This window comes from Canis lupus, chromosome 36, assembly GCF_048164855.1.
Source record: "Canis lupus baileyi chromosome 36, mCanLup2.hap1, whole genome shotgun sequence".
NCBI lineage: Eukaryota > Metazoa > Chordata > Mammalia > Carnivora > Canidae > Canis > Canis lupus.
This window is the reverse complement of record NC_132873.1, coordinates 5,297,533-5,322,349: the sequence shown is the minus strand read 5'-3', so window position 1 is coordinate 5,322,349 and position 24,817 is coordinate 5,297,533. Positions and strand designations below refer to the sequence as shown.

Below are 24,817 nucleotides of genomic sequence, written 5' to 3'. Positions count from 1 at the left end.
TCGCAGTTTGGGCTAGCCGCGTTTCAGGGGTTCAGTGGCCACATGTGGCCGGTGGCTGCCCTATCAGACGGCGCAGGGCTAGAGCCAGTGGCCTAAATATCGGGAGGGCTCGGCCCTGGCCAAGCCTCCACATTCCCCCCCTGCCAAGATGTTAGATCGGAGGCAATTAAAGTCTCAGCTTTGGAAAGCCTTCTTGAAAGTTCAGATATGACCCCATTTTTTAGATGAAAAGACCAAGGTTCAGACATTAAGGCACTTGCCCAGGGTCATCTAGCTGGTAAGGGATGCTAATCTTCTCTCAGCCCCAGCATCCTGACCCCTGGGAAAGAACATCCATGTAGGCAGAGCCCACAGGGAAGGGAAAAAAAGCAGGATCAGAGATGAGGGAGCGACCAGCATCTGCGACCATGAGGCTGTGTTGGGCACAGCCTGTGCTCCGAGCCTCTGGCCAAGGGAAGCTGTGCTTGGAGCCCCTACCCCACCCCTCAACTAATGATCTAGACCCCTGACTTGGTCTCCCAGGCTCTGCTTCCTGCCCATGGCTCGTTTGGACAGACTACTTCCTACTTCAAGAACTAGAGAGAAGCCAGGAACCCCAGAGAGTGACTCCTTATGTGCTGAATTTTCCTAAAGGGCTTGACCCCAACTGAGTTCTCCGGAGTGGGAGGCCACATATAAATGAGGCATAGTCAGATGGGCCAGGAAGCCCTTTAGCAAGGCAGCCTTTGAGCTTGGGAAAAGACAAACCAGTAAGGACTATTCTGTGGCCACGGAGGAGCTTGGCACGGAGGGGATGGATCCCAGAGCACCCCCACCCTACTCCCTCAACCCTGCCCTGCCATTCAAGCTTCAGGACAGAGAGGCAGCCCCACCCCTGGTCTCTTCGGCTTGGGCATACCTTATAGACAGCGAAGGCCTCGAGCTCCACAACATACAGACAGTTGGGGTAAGGTGGATGGAAGTGGAGGCGCATGGCCATAGACTTGAGTGGTGGCACGTCGCAGGTGTCTGGGGTCACCCAGAAGGGGCAGTCAGACCTGTGCGTCCAGACCACCGTGATCTTGCCCTTGGTGTGGTTCATCAAGTACAGGGGGACAGGGTTGGGGTTTTTGGGCCCAGGGCAGGCACCAAAATCCACCTCCGTGGGTTCTATGCTGACAGGTGGGGGGAAAATGGCTAGGTCGCTGGTACCATCGAAGAAATACTCAGTCATGGGAGGAATGAGAGGACACTGCAGGGCTGACATGTCCTCCAGGTCCTGTATGGGGAGAGACAGGTGAGCGGGGGCCCAACTACCATTCCTCCTGCCACTGCCCCTCATTTGCATGCCTCTTTCTAGAAAAAACTACTAGGGCTCCACACAGGTCATCCCCAACTACTAAAGGTACCCATAGGGCTCTGAGGGCACAGGACTTGCCAAGAATTTCTAGAGAAAAGGGCATGACCCTGGGGAGGGTAGCCTGTTTGTGTGTGTGCGTGGGGGGTGCCCCAAAGGGCCTGTCAAACCTCAGTGGAAATCATGAGCGCCCCATCCTTATCCTGTTGCAGCTTCTTCTCCCTCAGCATGATGCCCAGGATGTCAGGAGGATAGAACGTCAGGCCCCGTGCCCGGTGTGTGCGGTACCAAGTGAGGTGCTGAGGTCTCAGGATGGCTGGCTTGGTGCTGTCCGAGTGGCAGGTCCCAATCAGGTCCAGGAACAGTGGGTCCTGTGACATTTGTCTGTATAAGACTAGCTTTCAGCCCCCATTTGCCACCTTGGCCAGGTGCCAGCTGGTCAGGACACAATTTGTACAACCTTGCTCACGGCCCTGCGTTGGATCCTCACTTCAAGGCTCTCTACCCTTGCACATGCTGCAGGGGTGAGTCCAGTCCCTCCCCCCCACCTCCCATTAGCAGCAGTGGTGGAAAAGCCCTGGACCCAGCAGGAATCAGGACAAGACTGGCACACCTGCTTGGCTTGGAGGGAGCCGAACCTTCCTGCGCCCCTGGCCGGGGGGCTCTGGCTCCAAAAGCCAGGCAGAGATGATCCAAGCAGAAGTTTCAGAATATAGGAGAGTGATCACCGAGCCCTGTCTTCATGACTGGGCCTCAGGCTGGGCTCCTCCAACTCCCAGGGAAACCCCATCCCCGCCTCCTCCCCCAAGGCTCACCTGGTGGTGGACGAGACAGGCCACCCGGCGAGAGTAGATGATGGGGTGAGTGGGCTGGAAGGTACAGTGCAGGGTCACACGGGCCTTGCCCACCAGGGTCCCAAAGGTAGGCCTGATGCTGAAGACACTCTCTTGGCAGTCCATGGCAAACTGGAAGTAGGCTGTGCAGTCAGACCTGCCCTCAATCCACAGGGCCTGCTCCGAGGTCTGCCCAAGGTTAACCCAGCCAAAGTTGACGCAGTGGTGCTGCAGGTACACCTCAGGACCTGGGTAGAGGGGACGGGGCTCCGTGAGCAGGGCCGCATGACCCACTTGCACTGGTCGGGTAGAGGGGCCTATCAGCCTCTCGGAGGATGTCTCAGGAGGCGTCCGCCTGATGGAGAGTGGTGCTTCCTGGAGACGGAAAGCTGTGCTGGAAAGGCCCAGAGCCCCAGCAACCTGAGCCCACCTCCTCGCTCACCCAGGGGCCAGGGCAGGAACATTCCTTCCAGGGCCCAAATCTGATTCCCCGCCGAGCCCACCAGGGGGCAGCAGACGCCCAGGCTGAAGGGAAGGAGGCCCCAGGCCCTTCTAAGGAGCCCAAGAGCCCTTCCCAGCCCTAAACGTGGGATTGCTCCTGTCCCGGAGCAGCAGCAGCGCAGCGTCCTGGGGCTGCCAGTACCTCTACAGAAGCCAACGACTTTGAGCAGGGTCTGGGAGGCACAGCCAGAGGGCACGATGGACAAGTAGTCAATAGCTCTGATGTCCAAGGTCTCTGGGTGGAAGAACACGGACACGGACTTCTTCTCTCCCGGGGGCACGTTGCCATGGGTCGTGGGGCAAGAGAAGGCATGATCTTCGGCCAGCATATCCGGGGCCACTTCGATCCTGAAGGGAGCGCTCACCTGTGGGGCCAGGTGAGGGCAGGAAGGGTCAGGTCAGGTCACAGGTCACAGCTGCCTTGAGGCAGCGTCTTTCCCAAGAGCCCAGCTGAGGAGGTGAGGGCAGCGAAGTCCAGCCCATGGCCCACTTGTCAGTTTGAGCATGGAGGCCACCTCCACCAGGAGGAAGGAAGGGGCCAAGCTGTGCGCCTTGCCCTGGGACGGCCTGGGGGGCACTCTTTTCTTTCCCCAAGGTACCACAAAGACGAGCTGTGGTCCTGGGGTTAGATCCCCTAAGGGCTGCTCTTGGAATGGTTCTCGGGGTGGCCAAGGAAGACTCCAGCCCAGCCCCCAGCTGAGAAGAGAGGAGGGGACTTGTTGACACGTGTATGTATCAACAGCCGTGGGTTAATTACGTGAGGCTTGGGGCCAAAGGTATGGAGAGAAAGATGGCATTTTGTAAAGGGGATGGGTTTTAGGAGCAGCCAGTCCTGTGGTCCTGCCCCATCCTCCCCTGGTACACAGGACGCCTACCACCGAAGGGTTGTACAGCTTGATCTGCCTCTCCACGGTACAGCCCACAGAAACAGAGCCAAAGTGCAACACTTTCTGGGCGCCTTCAGCATCCTGGTCCTCTGGTCGCTTCTGCTTTATGCTCACCAGCAGTTGGGCGCATTTGGCTGGGGCAGAGATAGAGGAGTCTTGGGAAGAAACCTGTGTTGCCCCAGCTGAGTCCCTTGAAAGAGGCAGATATCCCCAGGGAGACACTGGTCTGCCACAGGAAGGAAGGCAAAGAAAAAGCAAAACCTGCAAGGCTAGGGGAAGGGGGGAAGCTGCTGGAGGTCCTGTGGAGGAGAGGCCAGTGGAGGAAGTTTCAGGGGGAACTGCTGAGGCTTTGAGACCCAGGGTGAGGCAGTAGATGGGCTCTGGGGACAGGTGAGGGGTTGGGCCTCACCCACAGCCCGCAACTGGATGCTCCTCTTCTGCTTGCTGCCCTTTCCGTACCAGCACGTGGCCTGTACTTCATAGATGATAGCCACAAGGGGATGGAAGGTCACCTTGGTGCAGGAAGCCTGGCCCGGCTCCAGCAGCCCCGTGGTGGGCAGTATATGGAATGGGCTGGGGAACTCCCAGGTGAAGAAAGTGGGCAGGTCCCTGGAGGGGAGTGTAGATCAGAGCCACCGGGCTCATTCTGACCACTGCCCCTACTTCAGAAAGGCAGAGATGCTGGGCCCCTTTCTCCCCGCCTTCCCCCACCAGCTCCTTGGGACCCTCCTCACCAAACTCACTCTCCCCACCTTGAGCCTCAGCCGCTCCCCTCACCCCACATTTTCCAGGCAGAACCAGGCCTCAGCCACGTCCCCCACAGCACACATGGGCAACTCTAGGAATGACGGGCAGGTCAGGTTGTGGCAAGGTAGGGTGGCCCTCAGGTCCACATAGAACATTCCCTCTTCTTTCTCAAACCAGAGCTGGTCCGCATACTCCTTCTGCAATGTGGGAGGCGGGAGGCAGTGGCTGCTCAGTGATCTCTGCATTGTAGTTGGGGAGCACACATCCTACCCAGGCTCTTGGCCAGGCCCCCAACACGGTCACTGAGGGGTGAGCTGGGCCAAAACCCTCCCTCCTCAGTCTCCACGAAGAGATAGTTACCTATCCTCTAACACTGTCTCGGTCTCAGAAATAGGAGGCCTGTTTAGTGAGGAACAAAGTACTTGGGGGAATGTTTTGAGGAGTAGAAAGAGGCTAAGGAATCTAGGGCTTCCTGGCAGCTGATACAGTAGCACAGATTTTAGCCCCCAACACCCAACAGGGAATTCCCCCTCAGTTTAATGAGTTTAGAGTTGGAGCCTCTCCCGGGCTTGCAAGCTGGAGTTTTGGCTGCAGCCAGTAGGATGTATAAGTGTATGTCTTGGTTGGGGTGGAGTGTAGGGGAGAGTGGGGACGGGGGGGGGGGGGCAGTGCTCCCTGTTGCTCTCCTCTGCTTCCTGTTCCAAGGTCATGGTGCCTGTGCCCCTCCCTGCCTGCCCCCTTGCAATGGCAGACCTTACCTCCTCCAGAGGCCTGAAGATAATGGGGAGTGTGAAGGTTATGCCCGGGCTCAGGAAGATGGGCTGAGGGATGACTGTGAAGAAGAACTTCGTCTTGGGGAGCCTGCAGGAGAGAGCCAGGGGCTTAAGCCCTTCAGGATCACAGCTCAGAAAACAAGAAGAATCCCTGAGTGCTGAGCTGGGGGAAACCAAGCCTGAGAAGAGAGGGGTTGGGATGCCTATCCAAGCAGAGACCTAGGCAGGGCTGTAGAGTTCCACATGGGTCAAAACCATAGATACTGCAGACTTCAGAAATATTCACAGGAAGATGATACTGCAAATAAATCTACACCAATAAGTGTTAGAGTTTAGATGAAATAAACCCATTTCTAGGAAAGTATAACTTGCCACAATGGACTCAAGAATTAGATAATAAATTTCATGGCCATCCTACATAAGGTCATCAAAGCCATTGAATAAGTAGTTAAAAATCTTCCTGCAGAGAAAACACTACACTGGATAGCTTCACAGAAAGTCCTGCCAAACATCTGATAAAAAATAACTCCAGCCTTACCTTCCCAGTAATATAAAATGAGGAAACACTCCCTAACGTATTCTTTGAATCCATCACAAAGTTTTTACCAAAATCTGACAGAGGCAGAGGGAGATGGAAAATGATAGGCCTATCTCTCATAAGCAAAGCAAGAGAGCCAAAAGAATATAGCAACATAGAGAAAGAATACTGAATTCTGACAAAGTTGAGCTTACTCAAGGAATACCTGGTTGGTTTAGCAGAGAAAATCAATTAATGTAATCTACCAGGTTACCAAATTAAGACAGAAAAAAAAATCAAGTGATCATCTCCATAAAGAGAAATGTTAGATAACCTTCAATATGTTTATGAGAAAAACTCTTAGCAAACTAGCAATAGAAGGGAATCGTCCTTAACCTGATAAAAAACAAAACAAAAAAACCAAGCCAAAACAAAAAGCTATAGGAAGCATCCAAACCAATGGTGATACATTTGAATTTTCCCAACTTTGAGATCACAAACAAGACAAGCATAAGCATCAGTGGTGAAGGAGATCATCAGGGAAAGTATACTTTTCAATAAATGGCTTGGGGACATTTGGACATTTGTTTAAGGAAAAGTGTCATCACATCCCTACTTAAAACCATTCACAAAAATCAATTCTGTATAAATAAAAGACAACCATGAAAGGCAAAACTACAGAGTCTTTAGAAGATACTATAGGAGACTGTCTTCATGACCTAGGCATGGGCAGAGATGGATTTCTTAAGCACGATCCAAAATGGCACCAACCAGAACATAAAAAGATTGATACATTTGATTCCTTTGAAATTAAGAACTTCAATTCCTCAAAAGACATGATGAAGAGAGGAAAGGACAAGTCACCGGTGGGAGAAGATATTTATAATACACAACCAATAAAGGATTAGTAGCGATAAAAACTGCTATTTTTTTTTAAAGACAGGGGTGCCTGGCTGGCTCAGTTGGTAAAGCGTGGGACTCTTGATCTCGGGGTCATGAGTTCAAGCCCTCCGTGAGGGTGGAGGTCACTTAAAAAAAAAAAAGGCAATCTAATAGAAAAAAGTGAGTAGAGACTTGAACAGGAATTCCACAGATGAAATGGTCAATAGCAATATGAAAGGCAGTCAGCTGTCTCAGTAAGCTGGGAAATGAAAATTAGAACCAGGAAAAATTATCATTGTTGGCAAAAATTTTAAATGCTGACAATAGCTATGGCTGGTAAAAATGCGAAGTAAAAATGCGAAGGTGTACGAATTCATGCATGGCTGGTGGGAATATAAATAGAAATGAGTACTCTGGAGAAGAGGTCAGCCTTATCTATAAAAGGCAAACATATACATGTTCTAGGTCACAGCGATTCTATTCCTATGTATCTCCCCTGGGAAGAACCCCTGCAAGTGAAGACCTACATGTGAATGTTGATAACAGTCCCAAACCACAATCAACCCAAACGTCCCTCAGCAGAAGAATGGATGAATATATTACAATATAATCATTTGTTGGAATATTATACTGTGATGAAAAAGAATGAACTAGGGACGCCTGGGTGGCTCAGTGGTTGAGCATCTGCCTTCGGCTCAGGGCGTGATCCCGGGGTCCTGGGATCGAGTCCCACATTGGGCTCCCTGCATGGAGCCTGCTTCTCCCTCCACCTGTGTCTCTGCCTCTCTCTCTGTGTCTCTCATGAATAAATGAATAAAATCTTTAAAAGAAAAAAAGAATGAATTATAGTTGCATGCAGATGAGTCTTACAAACATAACAAAAACAAAGGAGTCACAAAAATATACCATCCTATTCCACTTAACATCAAGTTCATAAGAAGGTAAAATTAAACTACTTCATTTAGGGATGCAAACACAGATGGTAAATCCATTGGAGAAAAGCAAGGGAATCATTATCATGAAGTCAGGAGAGTGGTTACCTTTATGTGCAGGGAAGGTGTTCCAACAGGACAGTGACACATCCATTATTCAATAAATGGCTTGGGGACATTTGGACATTTGTTTAAGGAAAAGTGTCATCACATCCCTACTTAAAACCATTCACAAAAATCAATTCTGTATAAATAAAAGACAACCATGAAAGGCAAAACTACAGAGTCTTTAGAAGATACTATAGGAGAATTCATATATTTCATTATTAATCTGGTCACATGGGTTCTACTTTCAATAATTATTCAAACTGTGCATGTTTTATATACTCTTCTAATTTTATAGGATAACTTTATTTTTTTAAGATTTATTTCAAATATTTCAAATAGAGAGTGTGTGTCTGTGTGTGGTTGGGAGGGGTGTAGAGAGAGGGGGAGAGAGAGAATCTCAAGCAGACTCTCCACTGAGCAAGGAGCCGGAAGCAAGGCTGATCTCAAAACCCTGAAATCATGACCTGAGCCAAAACCAAGAGTCAACACTTAGCTGTCTGAGCCACCCAGGTGCCTCTAATTTTGTGATAATTTTAAACTTTTTTTTTTTCTAAAGAGTGACTGCTTGGGGGTGGGGGCTTGAGGGCTTAGGGGCTGGGTCTCTGATCCCTCATACTGGTACCTGTACTTCATCTTCTGAATTTTCAAGGTTAGATTTTTCAGTGCCAGGTTCTTGGTGATCTCTTTCCCTAGCCTCCAGCCTTTCCACTGCAGCTCCTCGGCCACCTCGATGCCCCAGATGACCCTCTTCTTTGTTTTGCTTTGTTTCTTTGGAAAGCACACATAAGTATCCATTAGGCTGGTAGGCTGTTCAGTTGGTAGGGGTCCGGGGGAGAAAAAAGGACACAGAAGCAGGGTAAGATTCAAATACACAGAGAACAGGCTAAGATCTCCCATCTCCAGAAAGTAAGGAATTACCCTTGGCTCCTGGGGGCATGGTCTGGAGAGAGAAGGTGGGGGGCAGGCAGGCCCTGGAGTCAGATATTACCATCTCTGTGGTTGCTGAATCTCCAACTAGATTCTCTGTGACTCTGCCCCAGCAGCCTTCCCGGGGCCACTCCATCTGGCACTGAGCAGTCTTAGCTGGTCTGCTCTGTTCCTCAGATACCAGTCCCCTCAGGTGCTGATTTTTCCTTTCCTTCCTTTCCATCCTACCCTTTTGCTGCAGAAGCTTCTCCTAGCTGGTGTGGCCTCACCTGGACACTTGTGGAGGCCACAGGGATACTCTACAGTTCCTTCTCCCGTCCCTCAACTGGCTGGTGGAGCAGAGGAAGGAGTCAATTTGCCTGCAACAAACTCCCCACCCCCTGCGTTGATGTGGGGGCCGCTCCAACCACTGTTCCTGATGATGCTAGAGGGGCAGTGTGCCAATGCTTCCCATTTGTAATGGAAAATCCTTCCTGAGTTGATCCGTAGCCCCCCATCTAACTGAGGAGGGAGGGGAATGGAGGGGAGAAAACCCTGCTGAAGGGAAGATGAACAAAGAATCCCTTCCTACCACAGTCATTTTGACGAACACTGCACTCATCACCATGTTATTTTATCCTTGGCCAAGTATTGCTTCTATATTGTCACTTAACATAAAGATACATTCATCCGTGCGACAAATGTTTGTTGAGTACATATCATGAGCCAGACACTGTGCTAGGTGCCAGGATTACAATAGAGAACAAGACAGATGCATCTCTTCTCTCTTGGAGCTTACACTCTCAGTTTAAATATTTACAGAGAGTGTCAGATGGCCAATATAGTTATTTTCCTTCCTGGTTTGCCCGTGGAGGAAAGGTGACATGGGTGAGCAAAGGTAATTTATCGTAAATATCAGTTGGTACATCAGTCAGGGTCCAATCAGGAAAACAGAAGCCACTGCAGGTGTTTAGAACAAGGTATTTAAAGCACAACCAAGGCATAGTGAAGTAACCCAGAAGCCAGCAACATCGCACTAGGTTAGGGGAGGTACTGGGGTTCTCAGAACCCCAAGGCCTGTCTGGTGGGGTTTGGAGTCATGGGGAGATGCAGCTGCTGCTGGGAATACTGTCACAAACGTGGAGGGGGCGGGGAGACAAATACCCTGGTCCTCCCTTCCTCCCCACTTCCAACCTCCTGCTGGCTCAGCACAGAGCAGGGAAGGGTAGTACGTGAACATGGGGCAAAGAGGCCCACCAGAATGGCAGAGACCGAGGGGTGAGGTGACCCCCCAGTCCTCAGGGAGGCGAAGGCAAGCACCATCGCCTCTAAGGAGACACAAGAATCCATACACACAACAAAGACACACTCTGCACCACACACAGTGAAACCTCACAGTCACGCTTCTAGACAACCACCACCTGCCCCTGTGCACACACAGACAACCCTGAGGGCTGCAAAAAAGTCAGCAACATTTACATATTGGTCAAAGACAAAGTCCTAGGGGTCAAGACCAGAAGAACCTTCTGAGGGAAGAGAGAACCATTGACTATCTCTCAGCTCCGACTGGCACCTCATGAGAGTTCTTCACATGCACCCGCATCCCCCACAGTCACTCTTGCTACTGCCACCACTCCAGGTAGCTTGGTGCTCAATGTGTGCAGGGTCTAGGGTTGGGGTTTTGACAGGGGGAGTCAGGTTCTTCCAGATTCCTACCCGCCCAGCCCTGCCACCTCTCGCCCGGCCCTCCTGCCCACTGCCCCGCCCGCCCTGGCCATGTCCTCACTCGGGCACTGGTGTTGCTGCTGCTGCAGGCACTCAGTGCCACACTGCTGCCAGTGATAGTGGGGATGGCCATTGTACTGGCACTCAGGTAGGACCCAGAGTTCATGGTGTAGTCCTGCTGTCCCTAGTCTTCATTGGGGGGCTTGGGGCTGCCCGGATGAGCATCAGTCACCTGGAACACAAGTCCAAGGGGAGCACTCTGGCTAAGCCAGGAGTTCCTGCCAACTCAGAGGTAGGGAGAGACCAGAGGGGAGACAGGAGGGACATCAGAGAGAGGCTCATGGAGTAGACCTGCTATGGCCACCATTATCATGAAGGAGGGCCTGCTTGCCAGCTGTGGCAACAAGGTATGAGGGATTAGCAATGGACCTGAATACAAAATCCAGCACTTTGCCCAGAGGCCTAGAAACTCACCATTCAGGACAGGGACTCTGGGATGGGGCCCATGCAGCCCTGCCTGCCACGGCCACACTTGGCATTTCTCAGTAAGCCCCCAGTGAGTGTCACTGAAGCAAACGCATTACCTTTATCTAGATTTGCCCTCTACCTGTTTCTTCTGAATGTGTCTTGCTTCCTGTGAGAAGGAGGAGAGGGGCAAAGAAGAGGTTAAGTGAGACTGGATAGTTCTCAGTCTCTGGGTTTCCTCTATCAGTAGGCAACCTGTGGCCCAGGTGTAAAGTAAGCATTCACCAAAATAATCACTCATCCAAAGATAAGTGAATCAACTTCTAGAACAGAGGATCCACAAAGAGACTGCTGCTGGAAAGTGTATGCAAATATATGCAAATATTAAATGCAAAATATATATATGCAAAATATCATATATATGGAGAAGTGCTTTTTCCCAGGGAAAGTGTCCACAGTGTCCTTTTGAGTGGGACACTCAAAAGGGTGTTTGATCCTGTTCTAGGGGACACACATGGGGCCTAGACTCCAAATCCCCTCCTCCTTTAGGAGACCTCCTTCAGCACACACACATCCAGATGTGGCTACCATACTGGACAGCGTCAATCTAATACCTTTTTGAACATGTATATTTTTCAGACTATTCGATATCCTTCCCCACGTCTTTGAATAACAATCTCAAAAATAGTAACAATTTCTACATGACATTTACTGAGAGTTTATGTGCCAAGCAGTGTTGTAAGGCCTTCTCACGTATTTTAATTTTTTTAAGACTTATTTTTAAGTAATCTCTACACCTAATGTGGGGCTCCAACTCACACGCCTGGGATCAATAGTCACATGTTCCACCAAGTGAGCCAGCCAGGTGCCCCTTATGTATTGTAATCTCTACAACAATTTATGATGAGATGTAAGCTGTCTTATTTGGCCTAAAATCCCTTTTCAAGGCGCCTGGGTGTCTCAATTGGTTAAGTGTCTGACTGTTGATCTCAGCTCAGGTCTTGATCTCAAGGCTGTGAGTTCAAGCCCTATGCTGGGCTCTACGCCGGGCAGGAAGGCTATTTAAAAATAAATTATCTCTTTTCAAGTTTGGGGTTCAACTCCTTATTATAACATATTACACTTTAGTTAACAATTTTATGGTCATCCTTTAGAAGTTACACAATTTCATCAGACACTCTCCAATTCAATCCCCACCACCATCCAAAGCAAAAGATTTTGATGATTTAGTTTTTCCTAATTGGTAATACCACCCAACCTTCTGAAGGAATATCTTAGATTCATTCACTCATTCACTCACAAAGCATTTGCTGAATGCCTGTTATGTACAGTGCTAGGCAATGGACAAGACAGGCAAGGCCCCTGCTGTCCACTGTAAAGAGGATGTTCAAAAGGAATCAAAGAAACACAAGCTGGGGAGGCAGGGAGGAGAGTCCCATTACTTTTCTGCTATTGGATAGCTTCGTGGTCCTGCCTGAGTGAAGTCTGTGATCTCAGGGGATTCTAGATAGCTACTGCCTCACAGCTCTGAAAATGTCTCCAGTCAACACAGGTAGAAGAAATTAGAGACAATGGGGTAGAAATCCGGTCCAGATCAGGTCTTAGGGCTGAGGGAACAGAGCGCTGGTCCTGGAACCAGGAGAGCTGGGTTCCAGCATCTGCTCAGCTTCATTGAGATGGGCAAATCTCTCCATCTCCTTGAGCCTCAGTCACCTCACCAAATAAGGGTTATCTTATTTCACAAAGTTTATGTGAAGCTGAAATGAAATGACAAACTAATGTTACTGTAATTAACAATCACAACTTCCATACCAGGCTGAGCTAGTCTTCCAAAGACACCCATCTGCAATCACTGTGAAGACAATGGGCAGGGTAGTTGTGGTTTTTAAATTCATCTTAAGGAATATATATAATATATAATATTATATATTTATATATATTATATTAAGGATATATTATAATATATAATATATATTAAGGAATTCCTTATAATATAATATATATTATATTATAATATATTCCTTAATATATATTATATATAATATATATCCTTAATATAATATATAATATTATATATTATATTAATATATATTAATATCTATAAAATCAGCTTCTTTTATTTGCCTCATCTCCAATCTAAACATTCCTAAGCTCACCAGTGGAAAAAGTGGCAGGTCGTCGCGTAGTGTGGAGTGGAAAAGAAAGCGGTAAAATGAAGTGATAAAAATACTTAAGGTCGTTCCTCCCTTCTCTAGGAGATCCCCCAGGCTGATCTCGCCCCACTTTCAGCCCCACGGGGCTCTCTGAGGACCTGGAGGGGACCCCCGGCCGCAACTCCCCAGAGGAGGAGGTCTCCCGGGACAGATACCTTCTGCAGCCACTCGCGCCGTCCCGGGTCCTGGGACCAACTCTCAGAACTCACTCTGCCACCATGTTGTCGTCTCCATAGAGACAGGACGCTCAGGACGCGGCGTCTCCCGTATCCCAGGACAACGACGGCATCCGGGAGGAGTCATGGCTCAGAGAAGGCGAAAGCGCCGCCCAACCTAGAGTGCTTACCCCTTCGGTGTTCTCTGATTTTCCCTGCTAGCCGCCCCTGAGCTTCTGCCGGTCGCAACATGTCACGTATAGCGTCCTAGTGGTCGCGCCGCCCCGTCAATCCTTATTTTAGGAAGACGACCAAATTCATGGGAGCTTACTCCATGGGCTCCGTCACCGGAGTGGGAGCCGTTCCAGTTGTTTCCGGACGCGCGACCGTGACCTAGGGTCAGCATCTCCACCGGAACTTCAGTCTGTGGTTGCGATTGCTAAGTTAAAAGCACCTCGTTGTTATTTCTCATTTGCATGTTGCTTTACAACTGGAGTCCTCTTGCAGGTGGGAGAGAAAGTGTCCTATCCGTTTCCTGCCAGCATTTCCTCCTCCCTGGCACCAAGCTCTTTCCTAGGGATCTGGAGGTGAATGCATGAAGAAGGCGCTGGTATGCTAATATGGGTTCTTGGAAGCCCAGGTGTTGATTTGTAGGCATTGGCTTTGGGGAAAAGGTCTGCTAACAAAAATTCAAGGGAGTAAACTTTAGAGTAATCTAATTAGCTTTTTAAACGGATTTATGAATTGGGCAGCGTCCCATCTACCCGGTAGAAGGGAGCTCTGGGGAGTTGTGCAAAATGGAAGGTTTTTATAGACTGGAGGGTGTGGGATAAGATGTTATTAGAAAAAGAAAAAAAAAAGGGATTGTTTCAGGCCAGATAGCCTTCCTTCATAGGGAAAGTTATTGCAGATCACCTTTATCTTCCTTTGGGGGTTGGAGAGGGCACTTGTAACAGATAACCTCCTTGGTACTGACCAGAAAATTCCTGTCTGACCCGTTAAGACTACATTTCTAGAGGAGGTTGAAACTTGGCCCAAGTGACACCATTTTGAGCCTGTGGGGTTTTTTTGTTTTGTTTGTTTTTAATAGCTCTTATTTGGTGAAGACTCCTTGGGTGGGTGAAGCCTCAAAGTTCATTCATGGGCAATTAAAGATGTTTCACTATCCAGGACAGTGATGGGGGGCGGTGTTACAGGGAGAGGGAGAGACCTTCGTGGTCTAGGGATAAACCCAGAAAATAAACTCTCATTTTAGGAAGGTTGACATTTACTGTGAAAGTAAACAATGGATGGACTAAGAGTGCCCTGAGTTGGCCTGGGAAATCACATAGCCAGAGTCTGGCTCAACTGGAAAGAAGGGGAAGGCCAGGGGGCATATGAAGTTATGCCAGCACCATTAGGTCTGGAATTTTCTTGGGATCAAGGAATGTGGAACTCAATGAGCTTTTCACCGGTTTTAATGTTATTCTCAGAATCTGAAACCTACACTTTAGACATGACAACTTCTGTGTAGTTTCTATAATGATTTCCTTTTTGTTTTCCTCTATGTTCTTTTTGAAATGGTCAGCCTGACTCAGCTGGATCTTAAGCGCAGGGAAAGGGACCTGTTTTTCCATTCTTAGGCTGAAAAGAAATGGGAGCATTGACTCTGCAAACAGACTTGGTGGTAGCCTCAGGAATCCCAGCAAGAAAATCCCAAGAAGGTGAGAGAGCTTATGCTGGGGGCCATGTGTGCTTGTGCCTCTTCACTGAAGGAGTGTCCCTCCACAGCTCTGGTGTGCCCAAACCTTGCTGGATTCTGGGCTTGGGACAATGGAAAGATATTCTTAGTAGGGCCCCTGTGAGCTCTAGTTTTATGGGGCTCTGGCTGCCTTCTGAGAATTCTGCTGGAGAGTTCTGACCTTGATGTGGTGGACTCCTAGGGAGAGGTCCAAGCCGGACTTTGCTACAAGAGGCAAACAACACAGAAAGGGGTGTGGCAAAGGGTTGAGTCTCAGGAGGAGAGAAAAAGCTGAGTTTCCTTTGGAAGTCCCCCTTTCCAGGAGCCCAGAACCCATGGGGGAAAAAATGGGTGGTAGGTCCTGGTGACTGTGTCTTCCATGGACCCAAGAGGACAACAAGGTGAGTACTATTTGGTTCAAGGCTTGAACAAGGGTGGGTGATGATTCAGGAAATTGATGAGGACCAGGTTGTGGGAGAAAAGGAGGAAGGAGGATGGGTAGTAGACAGACTAGAATCCTTTTGTCTGGAAACCATTGCTGGGGTAATAAAGATAAAGCACACACTCAGTAATTTGGGCTTCAGCACACTCAAAAATATCTTTCCTAAGTCCCACCTCCCTTCCACCACCAAACAGACTAGAGGAGATCCTGGGCTGGGAAATCAAACAGACCTGAAATTAATCCTGACTGTCACTTACCAACTGACTGTGTGACCTTGAACAAGTCACATGACCCCTCTGAACCTCCATTTCCTCAACTGTTACCTGGGGATAATTAAAAAAGCTGGTGTAGTGGGGCACCTGGGTGGCTCATCCAGTTAAGCCTCTGCCTTCAGTTCAGGTCATGATCTTGGGGTCCCGGGATTGGATTGAGCCCTGCTTCGGACTCCCTGCTCAAGGAGGAGTCGGATTCTCCCTCTCCCTGTCCCTCCCCCTGCTAGTGCGCGGCTCTCTGCCTTGCTCACTCTCACTCTCTAACAAGCAATAAAATCTTTTTTAAAAATTAAAGAAAAAAGGCTGATGTAGTGAGTGATTGAGTGATCAGGCATGTGAAAAGTATTTGACATATGGTAGACAATAAAATTAGATGCACATGCAGGCACACAGGATGTTCACTCACTAAGTGGGATGTCCCTAAAACTAAGCCACTCAGTTTACTGTGCACCCTCCTCTCCCACCACCTCCCAGCCTCTCTGTTCCACACTGGAGAGCCAGGAAGTTTTTCTCCTCTCCACATCTCCTTCTTTGTTTCTACAAGATGGAGCCTCCCTTGGTGCTCTGGGTTGGAGAAAGACAAAAGGAGGTGCCAGGGTGCCTTCCTGTCCAGTTACCAGGTCAACCCAATTCCAGCACTTGCAAAGTCCCCTCCCTCTTCCTTCCCTGTAACTCTGACTCCATTTCCAGTGTTGGCTCTGAAATCAGGTCTGCATCCAAAATGTACTTAACTTAGGGGAGGGAGATGAAGAGGTGAATCCTCTCACAGAAATTTCTGACTTCTGAAATTAGTGAGGTAAGTCTTCCAAGCCCAGCCTGAAGGGTGAAGAGTAAGAGAAAGCTGCAGCTAAGAGAAACCACCACCTGGGTGGTTTGGGGGCTGGATCTAAGAGCAGGTATGGAACACTCTGCATTAGAATGCCATGATCCTCTGAAACTGCTGGGGTTGGGGACCGTCTGTCATGACCTCCAGTCTGAAAGGGCTGCCAAGGCACAAAACTTGGCAGGAGCTAGAGGGAAGACTGTCATATCACAAGAGAATTCAAATGAAAGAGTTCCATTCTTCCACCCCTCACCCCTGCATAGGGTTTTCTACCCTTTTGTGCCAGCCCAAACCCCCTAGAGAACTTGCTCCCTCCATCCACTGTTACCACCAAAGGGTAGCTAAACATGCAAGCCAACATTAGGGGGATGGAGGGGAAAGGACATGAGGCTTAATCCCAGGAGTTCAAGTTCAGGTTCTACCTTCTGAGAGCTGGGTGATTTCAGACAAATTGTTAAACATTCCAGAGGCTTAACTTTCCTCATCTGTAAAATGGAGACAAACAAGGATAGTACTCAAAGTTCCTAACAATTGGTAAAGTATGGCTACCAATCTATAAGAATGGGTACCAGCTGGCCTTAGAGGCAACGCGGGGTCCTGATTGCTCTCACATTGTGTCAGGTTTAACAATTTGTTGTTGGAGCAGCAGTGGAGGACTCAGCTAGTGACTTTCCCAACTGGTACCAAAGTATTGGCAGATTTTAATAACCAGTATAGCTATAGTGGATAGTATTAGTTACAAGTGAAACCTAAGGGAAAATCCTACCTCGCTGGCTACTCTATACACAGTTATTTATTTCAAGCCCAAACTTGAAGTGGCTGCTCCTTGGTCTAACTGCTCTTCCTTTCTAGTCTGAGCAGTGCTCCTCTGTGTTACCTTTCCCAGCTGTCTTCCCTAGACCATCTCCTGCTCTTTCCAGCTACATGCCTTTCTGGCCAGCACCATGGACAGCTCTGGCTGACCAGGCTGTCCCCTTCCTCTTGCCTTCTGTTCCCACCTCTCTGACCCACTCCAGTGTGGAACCCCCCTGAAGTATGAATTGAATGAGGGTCATACTTGAGAAGACAGTACAGTGGAGTGATTAAGAACCAGCTCTGGAGTAAAAAGTTTGAATTTGAATCCCAACCCCATCAACTCTCAGCTGTATGATCTTGTTCTTTTGCCTCTCTATAAGACCCAGTCCGCTCATCTGTAAACAGGGAAAACTAACACCTAACTCAAAGATTGAAGTTTAAGTGTGATAAAAGATTTAAAGAACTTAGCACCGTGCCAGCCTTATCATATGTTCTAAATAAAGGAAGAACACCATTATTCTGTTAATTGCCATCCTATTTAATTCCTCAAACCCTTTTCTAATCCATTTCTGTCCAGAGATCTCTCTCAAGTAAGAGTATCATAACATGACGACTGGCTCAGTGCAGCTGGCCTCCTTTGGGTGTGGAAGTTAGCTTGGACTTGAAGGATGATGCGAGGGGGGAGTACCTTTGACTGGTCCATGAGGTTCTGATTTAGTAGAATTCTTTTTTTTTTTTTTTTGCATTTAAAATTTTTTGAGTTAATTTTGGATGTATGGAAACATCACAAAAATAGCACAGAGATTTCTCATAAACCCTTCACACAGACTTCCCTTAGGTTAACATCTTACACATGATTATAGAACACTTATCAAAACTAAGAAATTAACCTTGGTACAATACACACTATCAATGGAAGCAGAGAATTTATTTAGATTTCACAAGTTTGTCCACTAACATCCTTTTCCTATTTCAGTATCCAATTCCAGATCTTACCTGGGGCATTTCCTGAGTCTTTCCCTTGTCTTTTATGACCTTGACTCTCTTAGCCCACTGTCAATTATTTTGTAGAATGTTCCTCAATCTTGGGTTTATTACATCTGATTAGAGTAAGCTATGTATTATTGGTCAGCATAATACAGAGGTGCTATGCCCTTCTCAGTGCATCATATCAGAGGGCACATGATGGCACTATGCATTGCTGGTGATGTTAACTTTGTTATTTGGTAAAAGTAGTGTCAGGATTGTCCACTGTCAGCTTGTTACTTTTCTCTCCTTATTGGATTTTGATTCTGTCCATCTTTTGCTTCTCTAGGATTAAGAGTTCAAAAATCAAGAAATCTGTCCTCGAAGTAACCTTTCTACCCCTACACTCCCAACCACTCCTCTGAGACACACCCATTCCCTAGTACCAGCCTGGTCACTTTCTTCTGAGTCTTCTTAAGTCTGGCATTTGGAAGCATGTGCAGAAGCCAAATGCAAACACACCTGGAATTTATAAGGGCAATACGGTGCTTCTAATCTGGTTTCGGGGACCTTCTTGTTGGGTCCCTGCAAGTTTCAGTGTGCAGGGGCACTCTAAGAAAGTGTGGTCAGCAACTGTCCACAGAAATGTCCAGCCTATCTCTCAGGTCTGGCCTCACCCCTTGAGCACTTTTTTCAACATGTAGCATTCTGGGTTTTTAAAAATCTGTAAGAGAATTCCTTTCATTTGGCCATGGATGATTCCTTACTACCCACTAGCCCAGATTCATGAGCTTCTTTCCTTCCAGAAGGTTCTTCATTCCTCCATGAGTTTGCTATCATCAGAGATCCTGCTACTAAAGCAGATACATAACATACTTCTAATCAATTGAATGTGGAGAGATCTACTTACCCAACCCTCCCTTTTGTCTTCATCTCTATTTGCCCCTGGGTTATTCCAAATCAGTCTGTCCTCCCATACTGCTGCTTTAGAAGATCAAGAGGTAGGGCACCTGGCTAGATCAGCTGGAAGAACATATAGCTCTTGATCTCAGGGTTGTGAGTTCAAGTCCCATTTTGGGTGTAGAGATTACTTAAATAAATAAAAAATTTATTTTTTCTAAAGATTTAATTTATTGGGGCACCTGCATGGCTCAGTTGGCTGAGCATCTGCCTTGGGCTTGGGTCATGATCACAGCGTCCTGGGATTGAGCCCCACATCAGATTCTCTGCTCAGCAGGGAGCCTGCTTCTCCCTCTCCCTCTGCTTGCTGCTCCCCCTCTCTGTCAAATAAATAAATAAAATCTTAATAAATATAAATATTTCATCTATTTATTAGAGAGAGAGAGGGAGGGAGAGAGAGAGAGAAAGAGATCATGACCTGAGCCGAAGGGAGAAACTTAACCGAATGAACCATGCAGGCTCCCCGAAATAAAAACTTAAAAAAAAAAAAAAAGATTAAGAGGCATCACACCTCCTCCAGCCCAATAGTGACTCTATTTAAAAAAAAAGATTCATTTATTTATTTTAGAGAGAGACAGAGAGGGAGGGGCAGAGGGAGAGAGAATCTCAAACAGCCTCCTCACTGAGCCCAGAGCCCAACATGGGGCTCGACCTAGGGACCCATGAGATCATGACCTAAGCCAAAACCAGAGTAAGATGCTTAACCAACTGAGCTACCCAAGGGTAGCCCATGATTCCATGATTAAAAGTTTTTGTGTAAGAGCATCAAAGGCCTTAGAAGATGCCTTCATCTGTTCCCATTCCCTCTTTGCCTTTTGTTCTGGTTACTACTGATGTGTAGGAAATCACTCTAAAACTTCAAAGTTCCAAACACACATTTTATTTGCTTATGATTTTGTGGGCCAAGAATTCAAGAAGGGCTTGGCCAGCCAGTTCTTACTTAGAGTCTCTCATGTAGTTACATATAGATGTTGGCCAGGGCTGCCCTCTGAAGGCTCCACTGGACATCCAAGATGGCACACTCACACAACTGACAATTGATGCTGGTTGTGGCCTGGAAGCTCCGCGAGGCTATGCACAGGAACACCCACCCACCTGTAGCCTCTCCAGTTCAGCAATCTCAGGGTAGAACCAGGCAGAAGCTATGTGGCCTTTTCCGAGGAGAGAGAGTGTCAAATAATTTGTGGGCATATTTTTAACCATTGCCACTCCTACAAGCACGGGATCCTCCTCTCACAGCTTCTAGAACATTATTCCCCCCAGGACTACCTTCCCTGATGGGTCCTTGGCCACCCTGACCCCATCAGATCTTTTAGGTTGAAGTTAGAAATGCCTTCCTCCCATTCCTCTGGGATGGTGAGTCCCACTTCCTTCAGCTGCTGGACGGCACCTGGGTTCTGGTCTGGACTCTGCTACTGTGTGACCTTGGGCAGGTCACTTCACTTCTCTGGCCTCCATGTCTTCTCTGCAAAGTAGGAATTAGGCACAACCTCACTTTATAAGTTGTTAGGATTTTAAAAGATAATGTAAATAGCAGATTTAGCATAGCCAATGCTCCTGATTATGAAAGACATAACTGTGGGCAAGTCATTTCCCTCTTGGAGACTTGATTTCTGAAATGGAGATAATTCTCTTAATCCAATTCCCCTGTGTGGATGCGAGGGGGCTCTTAAATGGACTAGGGGGAGGGCCAGCCCGCCAGCTGAGCCTTCCTGATCCTAATCTGGCCAGGAAGCCCCCTGCATCTATGCCCTTCTGGGGCCCCACGCCATGTGCGTGCGAGGTGGCCAGGGTGTGGCTTGGGGCGGTACAGCGCACAGGGCGGGCCACTATCTGCCCCGCCGGCCTTATCAGATCCGGGCTGGCCACAACTCAGCCCCATGGAACAAAGAGGCTTTGAGAACCAGGCTGGGGTGTGGGACGTGGGGCCGAGCCCCATCAGGCACATTCCACCCAGGGGGCAGAGGGCACGGGGTGGGGAGATGCTGCGGCCAATCCCAACCAGAGAGGTTTCTCCAGGGTGGGGGCATCCTCTCAGGTGGGGAGCAGGGCCTGTGCCCTCCCCCAAGGGCCACCATTCTGGCTTGTTTGGGGGCATTTCCTGCTCCAGCCCTTCCTACCAGGCCCACATGGGGCGCAGCATCCCCCAACCCCCAGCCCAGCTCCCGTTTCCTCTCCCTGTACCTTTAGCTCCAACGGCACCAGTCCCAGTTCCTGAGCATGCCCTGCATTCCTCTGCGCATCTGCTTCCAATAATGTGTCCACCTACCCTTGCCCCAGTCACTCAGCCTAGAAGGCAGCAGCCCAAAACCACTTGCAGGAAGTCCCCAGACATTGGGGTCATTGAGCTCATCCTGTCCCCGCCTCTGTCTAATCGCTCTGCGCTTCCTCCCATGTGACACTGTAGGGAATTTCTCTCCAAACTTTAATCACAAGCCTCGATCTGCTGAGCCTGGCAGAATCAGGGACTAGAGTTAAGGCTGTGCAAGTTGTACATTACATACGGGCTCTAGGCTGGGCAGGTAAGCAGGCCTGCAATCCAGGTGTGCTGATACCCCAGTGTGCCTCCTGCGCTAGGCTCTCTCCTACACAGGCTTGCTGGCACCAGACCAGAAGAGTTTCCTTTTCTAGTTGGATCATTTTGCAGGGCAGGGAGGGAGGGCTTTGCTCAATTTTTTGGTGGAGGGGCTCCCACTTCCAGTTCCCACACTGGGGCTGCCAGTCCTAGCAGCAGGCCTGATTGCCTAAAGGATTGATTCATTCAGCTCTGCCATTCCCAGCACAGGGGACTGTCAGAAACCATCCCCAGGGCAGCATCTTCAGGTGAGTGCAGTCCCACAGCTTCGGAAGAGCCATCCCTAGGGGCACTAGGTCTTTCTAAACCAGAGAGGAGGCTGCAAGGACAGCGCAGGGATGGGTACCTGAAGGAGTGCCTCTGCATGGACAAGTAGGAGAGCCAGGTTGCAGTGGCCCCTGGGTTGAGGGGCAGTCCATCCAAGCAGCTCCATAGGCCTCCCAGCCAGATTCCCCACTTTGTCTCCTGTTCCCCCACACTCCAGGCCTCCCTATCTCCAGTTCTCCTGGAGGACTTGTACACTAGGTACAGGTGTTGCATTTCACCTGGACTGGGCTGCAAGGGGCTACTCTGAATCTCCTCCTCATGTATTCTCGATGGGGCAGGCAGCAGAAGGAGAAAGCAGGAGACTGTAGGGTGCCTCGAACCCAGGTAGACCAGCCTTGGGCAATGAGGAGAGAGGATATCTATATGGGAAAACCCTGGATGTCTCACCGACAGGTGCAGACTCTAAGGCCAGAAAAGAGCCATGGTCAAGGGCTCTAGGCATAGGGGAGCTAGGTCTCATGCTTAAACACCTGAATTGAAAAATAAATAAATAAAAAATAAAAAATAAAAATAAAATTTAAAATAAATAAATAAATAAATATAAATAAATAAGTACCTGAATTGACTCAAACCCTTTCCTCAACCTCACTACTCACCTAAACTGGCTTCAAGTCCTGACCATTCTACTACTAAACATCTACAGTCCATCGCCTTATTTCTGACCCCATGGATACCTCTTCAGTCCAGGCCACCAGCTTCTCTCTCCAGTAAATGGACCCCTTGCTTCCACAGCTGCCTTGTCTGATTCATCCTCCACACTGCAGCTGGGCGAGCTTTCTAAAACAATTCAGTGGCGAACTTTCCTGACTTCAAACCCTTCAGGCCCTCCCCACAGGCCCCCAGGCTCAAGTCCAAATGTGTGGCCACATAGCTTTGTGATGCTGACCTGGCAGGTCTTCCGAGCCCCTAGGCTCACTCGAGCCCTCAGTTTTGCATTTACTGTGTTCTGAGACTAGATCCCTTCCTTTACTTACCTGCCATGCAAAGCCCTCCTTGCCCTACCTGTAGCATCCTCACCTCCAGGAAGCCTTCCTAGCTCCCAGCCTCTCCATGGGACTCCCATAGTCCCTGTGAGCTGTCAGCCACAGCACTCAGCGCACAGCATAGACATGCCTCCCCAGACTGCTCCCTACCACCCAAGAGTGGGGACTAACCGCTTTCCCTCACTCTGGCACAGGACCTAACACAAGAGTATCCAGTGAATGATGACCAGACAGATGAAAGCAGGTTACAATTGTGGACACAGCAGCCTTGGGGGTTGCACTTGACCCTGAGAGGAGAGGCAGGCGTTGGATCAGTAGCTGCCTGAACAGTATGGTTGATCCTCCTCTGGGCCTTGGCATTACAGACACCGGGGCAAGATGGGTTTTGATGGGAGTGATTGCAGCCATTATACTGTCGCCGCAGGAGATGACTTCCCAAGCTGTCTCCCTATGTCTCCCCACTCGCTTAATGTGTTCATATCTGGTCCCAGGATTCCCAGAAAAGCTGTAGAGCCCCACCTCCACCTTAAGGTTGGTTTTTGAGGGTCTGAATTCAGATAAGTTTTTTTCTGAATCTTTGCAGCCTTCTCTATCTGAAGAATGGATGTGTTTCTGGACAAAGCCCATCTAGAACAGAAAGGTTGGGGACACCAAATGGCTGTGTCTGCAGGATGGAGTGTGCTCAGGCCCAGTGGGAGGGGCAGCTGGACCCCACAGGAGAAAGCCTCTCTCTCTTCCTGCCTCTCCCCTCCCTCCTTCCTCCTACCTTCTGTCTCTCCCCAACCCCCATAAAGAATGTCTATCAGGGAGAGAATTGTACAAGTGAATGGACAAGAGTATCTTGACCTTGATAGTCTGTTTTTCACTGTCAATGAGTTCATGGACATTCTGGTCCATGGGAGCCTGGTCCATGGATGTTTGCCATGAGTCCACTCTAGATGTGCTGACAAAACTGACTTCCAGCCTGAAATGCTGAGAGTGTCTTCCAGAGAGGACCCAAGTTCACCAAGGGAAAAGCCTTGTGGTCAAAACAGTGGGCCCAATGGCGAGATGCATGGGTTCAAATCCTGCTTCTGTCACTTGCTGTGTCATCTCAGGCAAGTTACTTAACCTCCTCGTGCTTCTGTGCTCTTCTGGAACATAGTAATATGAAGACATACACCACCTAGGGTTGTTACCAGAATTAAATGGCTTCATATAAAGCCCTTAGAAAATATGTGGTGATGGTTAGTCTTTGGTGATCAACAGTTGTCGTTACAGCCTGTGGGGGGCTATTTCCTCCCAAATGACACAGTCTCCACGTCAACGAAGTGTTTCTCTGGAGTCTTCCTCTGTGGAGGTGGGAGAAGGGTGAAGTAAGAGTCTGAGCAGTCATCCCTAACTTAGTGATCTCTGTAAGAGGATAGAACCTGGACAGTGGTGTGTTTTAGCAACTGCCTCTTCATGGTCAGGGGAACTCTACTTTGCAGTTTCCGTGGTATGAATGAATATTCCTGCCATGGCCTATTTCAACCAGCTTACTAACTGGCTGGCAATTTAACAAGTGTACCCTGGACCTGGGAATCTCAGCTGATCTGTAGTGAGATGAGCTCAGAAAAACCTGCCTTGGGATAGAGAGACCAAGAGAAAATGAAGAAAAGCGTCACTTTGTCTTGGCAACAAACTGGGCTTCTCTAGACTAAGCAGTTTCTCAAAATGTGGTCCGTGGACCATCTGCCATGTTTGGTGTCTTCATAAAAATAAGCTCCTGGGCCTCACTCCAGAGCTTGTATTAAAGCAGAATTGTTTGAGTGGGGCCAGGAATCATTTTTAAACAAGCTGCCCAGGTTATTCCAAGGTTTGAGAACTGCTAGGTTAGAGACTCCTGAGTTATCCAAGAAGTCAGAGGGGCCAGGAGGCAGATGTGAATTCTACAGAGTCTTTTCATACTATGGTCCATTATTCACACCAAAAGATGAGAAACCCAGGCCTTGA

The 24,817-nt window shown here is 48.7% G+C and overlaps 1 protein-coding gene and 1 long non-coding RNA gene across 2 annotated transcripts in view; one reads left to right on the top strand and one right to left on the bottom strand.

The window, feature by feature from the left end:
* Window positions 1-10,372, bottom strand: part of CFAP65 (cilia and flagella associated protein 65) — a 32,429-nt gene extending 22,057 nt beyond the window's left edge. Inside the window, 11 exon segments of the mRNA XM_072813550.1 lie at window positions 899-1,258; window positions 1,507-1,707; window positions 2,152-2,417; window positions 2,813-3,035; window positions 3,546-3,691; window positions 3,967-4,166; window positions 4,335-4,501; window positions 5,063-5,165; window positions 8,139-8,323; window positions 10,209-10,321; window positions 10,324-10,372. Coding sequence (XP_072669651.1) covers window positions 899-1,258; window positions 1,507-1,707; window positions 2,152-2,417; window positions 2,813-3,035; window positions 3,546-3,691; window positions 3,967-4,166; window positions 4,335-4,501; window positions 5,063-5,165; window positions 8,139-8,323; window positions 10,209-10,321; window positions 10,324-10,372 — 2,013 coding nt within the window.
* Window positions 10,373-13,116: 2,744 nt separating this feature from the next.
* LOC140625864 (uncharacterized) lies at window positions 13,117-24,041 on the top strand. The gene is made up of 3 exons (XR_012025141.1): window positions 13,117-13,590; window positions 14,548-14,683; window positions 23,427-24,041. It is a non-coding gene; the product is annotated as an uncharacterized lncRNA (long non-coding RNA).
* Window positions 24,042-24,817: the final 776 nt, after the last annotated feature.